The sequence below is a fragment of the Pyxicephalus adspersus genome, chromosome 2 (assembly GCF_032062135.1).
Source record: "Pyxicephalus adspersus chromosome 2, UCB_Pads_2.0, whole genome shotgun sequence".
In the NCBI taxonomy this organism is placed as follows: Eukaryota; Metazoa; Chordata; class Amphibia; order Anura; family Pyxicephalidae; genus Pyxicephalus; species Pyxicephalus adspersus.
In genome coordinates this window covers 155,519,815-155,529,915 of record NC_092859.1, presented here as the reverse complement: position 1 = coordinate 155,529,915, position 10,101 = coordinate 155,519,815, and the positions used below count along the sequence as shown (strand labels likewise).

General features: G+C 40.7%; 1 protein-coding gene across 1 annotated transcript; it reads left to right on the top strand.

The window, feature by feature from the left end:
- LOC140324747 (uncharacterized) lies at window positions 1-9,856 on the top strand. The gene is made up of 2 exons (XM_072402841.1): window positions 1-270; window positions 5,283-9,856. The coding sequence occupies exon 2, from the start codon at window positions 5,283-5,285 to the stop codon at window positions 6,945-6,947; it is 1,665 nt and encodes a 554-aa protein (XP_072258942.1). The 5' UTR covers window positions 1-270; the 3' UTR covers window positions 6,948-9,856.
- Window positions 9,857-10,101: the final 245 nt, after the last annotated feature.

Here is a 10,101-nt window from a genome sequence, read left to right as displayed (position 1 = left end):
TTTGCTGACAATAGATCAGCAGATCAACTCCTTTCTGTGGAGATGGGTTGATGTGAGGACAGCTCTCTCCACGGCAAGCAGCAGCCTTTGTTCCCTGGGCAACGTCGGGCTGCGTGCACATACTGGTAACATGCACGAGCCCCAAGAACGCTAATAATCCCACCTCTCCCATAGCCAAATCTCCGGCTGCAGCAGCAGAATTCATCACCATCATATCTGTGTGTCTCACACAGACTACTGACTGTTCTCCCTCGGGTCCCAGGGTGCAGGGTAAGAACTCTATTTTGATCCACCCTTTCTTGATACTTCTTTGGAAATAAATAGGGACTTCACATGGGTTGTTAACATTTCCCCCTCCCCGGTATGTACATTTCTCATTCATAGATCTCACAAATTACCACACAGCTGATCCTGGAAGTAAGAATTCCAATGATCACAAACATTTGTAAGTGAATGTATCTATAAATTTTACATATATATTTATTTTCAACAAATGATAGTACTGGTACACAGCTAACCTTATATGCATACTTTCAACTTCTGTTCAGGCACTGTTGTGTAAAATTGCCCTGCACTACCGTTTAAACCTTTCAGAAACATTGATACAAAAGAAAGTGAACTTTATTTATTTGAATTTGTATACATCTATATTCACACACCCTGTATATTTCCTATAAATACCTTTTTTATTTAATACTTTTACAAGTTCAGAAATTAGGAAAGCAGAGATAATTACAATTCAGTTTATAGGAACATGTTTCAATAAATATATATATATTTCTCACACCTTCCTTAAACTATAGTATGAACATTCATCCTAATATATAAGGAGCAAATATCTACTTATCTTATGACAATCAACACTTTTGTCACTATACCAATAAATACAATGTATCGGTATCTGTAAACAGTATATTGTATCTTGTTTATGTATATTATATTTTCAGAACGTATATTTACATATTTTGATGTATCGCCTATCCCTCTATGTCAGGGGTGTCCAAACTTTTTGCAAAGAGGGACAGATATAGTGAGGTGAAAATGTGCGAGGGCTGACCACTAACCAGGGTTAGTGTGGGCGTGGCTCGTGTGCGTCCGTGGGATTCCCTGTGCACGGAGACCAGTGTCAATGCCAGCTCCGTGCAGAGCAAGTTCTTGGAATCAGAGTGGGCGTGGTCCGTACGGGTCCCACACAACACACACACGCTATAATGATGTAGGGGATTCCCTGAGATGACAGAGGCTGCGGGCCGGTGGAAATCTGAACACGGGCCGCAATTGGCCCCCGAACTTTACACTTGCCAGACTTTGGACATGCCTGATCTATGTAGACCATGCATCAAAGAATCACCACTGAAGAAGCCCGCCATGGCAAAATGCGTTGGGTATATTACTTTAAAGAACAAACACAGTTGCAAGTATTTTGTTTAGGAATCTGAAATATAGTACCAACATTCAGACCCCATGACCGTTTAATGGGCCATGGATGAGCCTTACGTACTGTCTGTAATCATGTATGTGAAATGTATAATTGACTGCATAATTATAGTCTATTGAAGCTTTTTTTAGCCACTAACCCCTCCTTTTTTCTCCTTAACTATTATTTGGCAAATGTTTTAAATCCTAGATCCAATCCAGGTTTGCAGGATCACCCAGGCTTATCCATGATAGTCTATATTGTCCTGTCTTGGAGAGCTTTGATATATCAGGCCTGATGAATAAAGAGACTGAAGATGATACAACAGTGCAATATTGACAAGCAGTAGGACCACTTTAATGAGAAAGAATTGACTGAAATGTATTAGAAATAGTAAGAGAGAGTACAGATGTTTTACAACTATCGATCAGCTGCAGGACCATATGAAATAGCAAGACTAGGCCCAGATTTTCTCTTAGAGTACAGAGAGGTGTTTTTCTGAAGATGATCCAGCAGTGTAGTTCACAGTACCTACCTATATGTAGTGACACATTCATTATGCAGGAGAAACAGTGGGAATCCTGGGATGGTGCAGTGAAATGGGAATTCTGTCTGCACTGTCTCTGCAAGTAGTAAATTAAGTTCTGTAAAATTCTGTATATTGTGTCTGACTGCACTGTTCTTGTTGACTCTCTGGGCCACGTTTATTAAAGCTCCCCAAGACTAGAGAAGATACATTTTCATCAGTGAACCTGGGTGATCCAGCAAATGGAATGTTTTTTTTAAGTCATTTGCTATTTGTTAGCAAATGTTTTCACTCCTGGATCAGATCCATTCCAGGTTCACTGAATCACCTGGGTTCACTGTTGAAAATGTGACTTCTCCAGCCTTGGAGCACTTTAATAAATCAAGCCCTCTATGTCTGTGTCCTCTTCCTTTAATTCTATCTGTGCTTTACATTCCAATTACCCCTACCATCATAGGTGACCTTTCTTGAAACTAAAAACAACATCCAGACTGATCCTTCCTCGTCCAATCAAACGTCCCCATCCTAGCTCACTCTCCCCATCCTAACTGTCCCGCATTTTCCTGACTACCCTGTTATCCTAACTTACTATATTTATCCTGACTACCTCCTGTATCTCAATGCAGAAAATAAATAATCACAATGGCCCCCAACCCTTCCACAATCAGATTCCAATTGGTCCTGCGCTGTCCTAGATTTTTCCTTTTCTCCTGCACGAGCATTATCATCTTCTTTTGGCTTCTTCCTTCTTTTCCTTACATCACCTGATTTCACATTGCACAGGTGCAGGATCTGATGATGTTTCCTGAAAATGTAGTAGAAAATGTCATGATCTTACGGCGCAATTTTTTTTACATTCTAGAACAGCTCCTTCTGTGAATGCTCGGCATCCTGGGATATTTGACATATGTATCCCAGGCATCTCTGGGTTTCCATTTCAGTCTTTACAGCTGCAATAAAAAATTAAAAAAAATGTATTGAACATTTTAAAAACACATGTGATTATTAGATAAATAGGCTTTACACCCTTTTTTATATTGTTAAAAATGTTATGATAGTTCTGCTTTACCTGGCCCTTCTTTCATGGCCACTACTTTCCATCCTAACTGCCTTCTCTTCTTGGCTGACCCTTTCTTCCCTGTGAGCCCGCTATACTGACTACCCCCAACAATAGGCCCTCTGCCCCTACTGACGGTCACTTATATGCCTCCCATTTCACTGCTTTTCACTTATTTACCAGTCACATTTCTGTCTGCCACCTATGCGCCGGTCACATCACCTACATTTTATCTGTCTATCCCTTTCTGCACTTTATACTTTCCATTACACTACCAATAATATGCCACTTACTGCATGTCACATGCTTTGTTGCATATCTACCTACCACATACTGCCTGTCACTGGTCTACCTGTCACCTACCTACCTTCCACCTTCCGGCTGTCATTTATCTGCCATATATCATAATCATATATATTCCTTTCACTTTGCTTTGTCAACCGCAACTTTGCCCAACTGTTTTTCAAGCATATGCATTCTGATCATTGGAATCAGTCTGTCCCTATGATATCTGCAAGTAATCAGAGTACCTGTCACTGGAGTATCTGCCTCTTAGTAGTAGAGTCTCTTGTTGATATCAATGCCTGTCATTGATATCTGAATGTCTGTATTAATATCTACATGTTTTAGATATCTGCCCGTCGTTAGTGATATCTGCCCATTGCTGGTATTACTTGTATGTCATTGTTAATACTTACCTTGCATTATCTGCATGTCACTGATATCTGCCTGTTGATAATATTTGCTTATCATTGGTAATCTGCACATCATTAGAAGTTGCTTGGTTTTGTAGTAGCTGCATGTGATTTAGAAGAGCGATCACCAACAGGTGGTCTGCGGACCACTGGTGGTCCACAAGAAGATTTTGTGGGTCTGCGGCTCTGGTCACCAGCCAGAGCCGTGGACCATGTCCCCCGTGCAAATCCCTGGCTCAGGACTCAACCCGGCGACTCTCCCATCACAGGCTCAGATCTGCGATGAAGTCACTATGGGGGAGTGTCACTTTGAGTTCCTCCCCTTGTATTGACAACCAGCTGCCACGCATGCATGGTCAGGAGCCGGTAATTTTAGTGGTCCGTGGGACCAAAAAGGTTGGCGACCGCTGGTTTAGAATACACCCATCATTGTCAATGATAAATGCCTGGTGTGGGCCAATGAAGCATGTCTGTAGCAGTCACATATGGCACCCAGTTTCTATCGGTCTCAGGTTAGCTCCCCTACAATATGTCAGCAGTCAAGTCAATTCCCTCAATTACTATAAGTAGTGTGTTTCCAGCTTTTGACAGAATTAGAATGCTACAAAGTGGGGTAGGACACTACATGGTGCCACAGAAATGTGTGGGGTACAAAACTGGAAACCTAGGACACAGTTCAGGGGAACTGCAAAGCTGGAACAAACTGGAAGCTGAAAGACACTAAAAAGCTGGGGCACTATAGGGAACGAGGGTATTTTTTTTTTTCTATTCGAACTAGGCTAGAAGGTATAAGTCTGCAAAACCATAAATTCAGTCAAGGCTAGGTTTCATCCAATAGAAGCAATTTTTAAAGAATTTTGAAGAAATGAATGCATAGTCAGGACCCTATATTCCTATATCTACAACAAGACCTTACATTTTCATTACATTATACAATTAGTGTTCGTCAAGGAGATTTTTGAAAAAAAAATGTGTTGTCAGGACCATGTTTTTGACAGAAAGGCACTGAAGAAGACAAGAGAATCAATATTTTGGCAGGAACTTTTTGTATACAAAATACATTGGCAGGAGCCGATATTTAGAACAAGTTAGGGGCTGTCATGAAGTTTTTGTTTTTCCAGGAAAAGAAGAAAAAAGAAAAAACAGTTTTAGGAATCGCAAAGACCTGATGTTTGTACAGTTACATACTAAGATATTAGGCTGTCATATGCCCCCACACTCATTTTTCTATTTCATCTGGAAGGGGGCAAAGCCAGGAACGTCTCAGCACCCCCTCGTATTTATAGTCCCTACCTTTTAATTGGAGCGTTTGGTTCAGCCATTTATTTCAAGGCACTCCAGGCCTTGATGCCTAATAAAGACCCCTAAATCTTCAGCACAACTACTCAACCATGAATTGGGGAAAATGCAGCCAAATATGTTCTGAACTTGATGTAACTTGATATGGCCGCAAGCCAGTGAATAAAGAATAAAGATATTTATATATATGGGTATAGAACATTTAAATGTTTAGCAGTATATGGCTTGGATTAAAAGATCCAATTTATTGCCAAAAATATACTCTAATATTTTACATATTTGTTTTAGATGGCAAAAACATTTTGGACCTGCCTTCTCCTTGTCTTATTACTTGCGATGTTGACAGAAGCCAGAAGAGGTGGATCAAAACTTGGCCGCTCAAGTAAAAGTGGTAGCAGTCGGAAACCAAGCCACACAGGAGACACAGACAGCTACTCAAATAGAGGGGGACAGAGCAAGAGCCACAGAGGAGACGAGGACAGCTATTCAAATAGTGAAGAACACAGCCAAGCCCAAGCAGGAGACACAGACAGCCGCTGGAATACAGGGGGACAGAGCCAAGTACACACAGGAGACAGGGACAGATTTTGGGATTCAGGTAGACAGGGCCAAGACAAACCAGGGGACACAGACAGCCTTTGGAATACAGAGGGATGGGTTCAAGCCCAACCAGATAACACAGACAGGCTTTGGGATACATGGGGACAGGGCCAAGCCCAACCAAGAGACACAGACAGCCTTTGGAATACATGGGGACGGGGCCAAGCCAAACCAGGTGACACAGACATCCTTTTGAATACAGGGGGATGGGGTAAAGCTCAACCAGGTAACACAGAAAGGCTTTGGAATACATGGGGATGGGTCCAAGTCCAACCAGGAGACAAAGACCGCCTTTGGAATTCAGGTAGACAGGGCCAAGCCAAACCAGGAGACACGGACAGCCTTTGGAATACAGAGGGATGGGGTCAAGCACAACCAGGTAACACAGACAGGCTTTGGAATACAGGGGAACGGGGCCAAGCCCAACCAGGAGACACAGACAGCCTTTGGAATAAAGGGGGATGGGGTCAAGCCCAACCAGGTGACACAGACAGCCTTTCAAATACAGGGAGATTGGGCCAAGCCCAACCAGGAGACACAGACAGCCTTTCGAATACAGGGAGACGGGGCCAAGCTCAACTAGGAGACACAGACAGCCTATGGAACACAGGGGGACGGGGCCAAGCCCAGGCAGAAGACACAGACAGGCATTTGAATAGAGGTGGCCAGAGCCAAGCCCACCCGGAAGACAAAGACAGCGATTTGAATAGAGCTGGCCAGAACCAACCCTACCCAGGGGACAAAGAAATCAATTTGAATAGAGATGACCAGAACCCAGCCTACTCAGTAGACAAAAATATTAATCTGAATAGAGATGACCAGAAACCAGCCTACCCAGAAAACACAGGAGGTGCCCGGAAACAGCACAATCGTAGAATTAATTGGCATCAACGTCGTGGCCACAAATATAACACTGAAAGGAGCAACTACAACAAGACAAGAAAGGGAGCCAAAGAGGGAGAAGTCACAGATTTTGACTTAGGAGATGTTATCATTGACACATCCTACAATTTAGAAAATGATGAGGAATATCAGTACTATAACACCTTCCACAACCAAATAGCCAACAAAATATACAAACCCAAATACCAGGGAAATCAAAATGTGACTAAAGAAAGGTTTGTCAATGACTGTTTTAATATTACCATGACCAAAATTGTAATCAAGCACAATGAGGAAAACAACACCACCACATTAACAGAGAGCAATGACCTAAGCACCATCATTCACCAGATGTGTGTCACTGAGTACCAGCGCTCACCTAATAATGGCTATAATTCTGGGCCAAGGATGTTCTTTAGTTCATGTGTAACTTTTTTCAGTTGTATTTTTGTGTATTTTGTGGTGCAATGATCTGAAAATTGGTGAAAGCCAAAATTTTTTCAAATTCCCAGTGTAATCTTGGCTTTAAAATGCTCTGAAATATATGCTGTGCTCTGTCATTGTGAATATTATCTATCGCAGCTGTGCAGCAAAAAAAAACAGTGGTCTTGTCAGTGTTACATATATACAGATCTTGGTTACCAGGGTGGTTAAATCTATCTTCTCTTGCGAAAAAAAACTTTTATTAATGGCATGTACCAAAAACAACTGCCTTCTAATTGTTCTTTTGTCATTAAGTTTACTTTATGTCTCATTCCTAGCTGGGAAGCTAGGAATGGGACATAAAGAAAGGCGACCAGTTTCTTCTTGGTCTTTACCTTTATTGGACATGCCTGAGAAAAACTGTAAAATGTGTCCATTACCAAAGACGACTGTGGCAAATGCAGCATTTTGGTTGGTTTTCTTGTTTACAGCTTTTCAAGGGTTAATCATAAATAATGGCCTTAAAGTTTTTTTTGCACTGATAATTATACCCACATGTGTTCTGGTGCTATATTATTCAGTGTTATGTTTAGGTTACTCCTTTTTTATCACTTTTTTACTATCACTAGACCACCTTTATGATAGCATAGTGCAGATTAAAGGTCCTTTTAATATTTTGTAATCTTTTTTATTATTTGTATAATGTTTTGAACTGTTTTTTTTTTTTTTACAATCACAAAAGTGCTGACCAGATTGTGCCAAGAGAATGAGAGCGCTGTGTGTGGCCTACCCAAAGGTTGGTCTTACCACACAACACAGGTAAAACCAGATGAAATCTATGGAAGCACTGAAGCCAATAAAGTGCCATATTTAAAAGACTGTAAACCTTTCTAAAGAAATAAAAAATCACCCTGGCTCAAAGAACTAAGTGACCTTCTGATGGAACTAGAGGGGGCAAAGACAGACTCCTGCCAGGACTGAGCTGCTTGAATTACATTACTGGCACAAATCCCTTGGTGTCAAAACTGCCATGGAGCCTGCAAGAGAAATGGGCAGCACAAGGCTCAAAACAGAGATGATAATGTATCCGTTCCTCCACTCTCAGCTTTAACGGTGACCAAGGCTGGATAAAGTATGATCCTATCTTCAGCTTAAGTGAACTCAACTTGTCAGCTCCATTGTTATAAAAGTATCAATACATCAACTAAACATAGAAATGTAAGGACAATGTTTCTCAGTCAGGGTTTCTAGATCCTGGACCAGACACATTCCAACGTTACTGGATGGCCCAGGTTCCCCCACGATAGTCTATCCTGTCCAGTCTTGGAGAGCTTTAATAAATTATCCCCCTCATATTGCACCATATATAATTACCTTAGGCCTATTATTGCATGGTTAGTCTATACTGCCCATTGCTATCTTACTTAACCCATTGTCCTAGCCCTCCATCAGCAGAAGATATTCTTCAAAGTGCTCAAATTTAAAAACATAAAATAGAATGTCTTTACCAAAGAAATAAATGTATATGTGACAAGCACGACATTCTAAAAATAGTCCAATCGTCAACTAAACACCCAATCATTGATTTCAAAACAATGTTATGGGTTTGTAGCATTCTTGCAGTACACAATAAAGTTCTACAATCATGGAATACCTCCTTTTTAATCTGTGCTCCTAAGCGATGTCTTGTCATCCGTTGACCAGTGAAAGTGTTAAGATCTGACTGAAACTAATTTAATTGGAGCCCACCAAGAGCTACAACTAGAAACTATGCCAGTGCTGGATTATTTGATAGAAAATGACAACGTTCATGGTTTTTGATGCTCCTTCTTCCCACGAGTTGTTTATCAGAAAGTATAATGGTGTTTCTACGTAGAATGTTGATATAGGGGAATTCTACAATGCTTACTCGTGGGACTATCCTTCTGACAGAAGTGTCGGCCATATTAGGACCTCTTGTTTCAGTAAAATTAACCGTGTACCGTTCAAGGCAACATGGCTCTTTGAGCTCTGTGATTGCATCCCCTGCAGCCATCCTTCTTTGTTGTGAATCACCTTTCTCCCGAAATCTGCAGTAAATATCTTCTACCTATGTCTATAGGTTTAAAGTCTGCAGCCTGGGTATTTAAAATCAGGAAATTTGCACCAATGTCAGTGGATGTGTACAACATCTGGACAATTGCTTTTATAATGAATGGAAAATTATTATTTTACTGTTCTGCAAGGATGGAAAAACTTGCAACATCACAAACTGAATCCACAATCTTCACAATTTCCTGCTGAAATACCAACAAGCTAAGAGAACTCATTGGCCTGGGGGACTCATTTATAGAACATTCCTAGTGATGATGGCAAAATATGTAAGGTGGAAGGTTACAAAAAAACAAATTATTCCAAAGCCTTTCATCAGCTCAATCACTGCATTTGCGAGACTAACATTTGCCTTTTTTGCCTTATTTTGATGATACTGTGTTGACACAATGGGTCGTATTTATTAAAGCTCTCCTACACTGGTGATATAGACTATCATGGTAGTCCTGATCCAGGAAACCTGAAATAGGTTTCTTAAATATAATTTGCCATTGGTGGGAAAATGGTTTCAGCCTACACCAGATCCATTCCAGGTTTGCTGGATCATCAAGGTTCTCCTATGATAGTCTATCTTCACCAATCTTTGGAGAGCTTTATTAAATCAGCCTGCATGTGTTCCACCATTTGAGTGCCTTAGGTTATGTGTTGCATTATATGCATGTCTTCTTCATTTCTGACCTCTAGCAAGTATATAAGCAGTGTAAAATGTACTGGTGCTTATTATATATGTTTTATTTCCTGTAAGACACAGACTGAGGTTAGGAAAGAAATATTGCTTTTGACCACTGCAAATGCCAACATTAACCACATCATATTTTTTACATATATCCATTTGCATGCAATAAAATATTTGTGGAAGCAAAGTACTTGGTGAGTTTAGCTATTTATTAAAGATGATTGTGTATGGCGATTGTCTTTGTTCCATTTAGGTATGGCACAGAGGTCTCAAAGTTCAAAGTCAATTGCAGCTATTTGATTGCTCTGCTGTGATAAAAAGTGAACTCTAGGTGCTTTGGGCTACCGGTCTTTACACAAAATCCTTTTTTTGGTTTGCAATACTTTGATTACTGTACGCTTATTGCCATAACAATTCTATTTCACCTCAGAATCA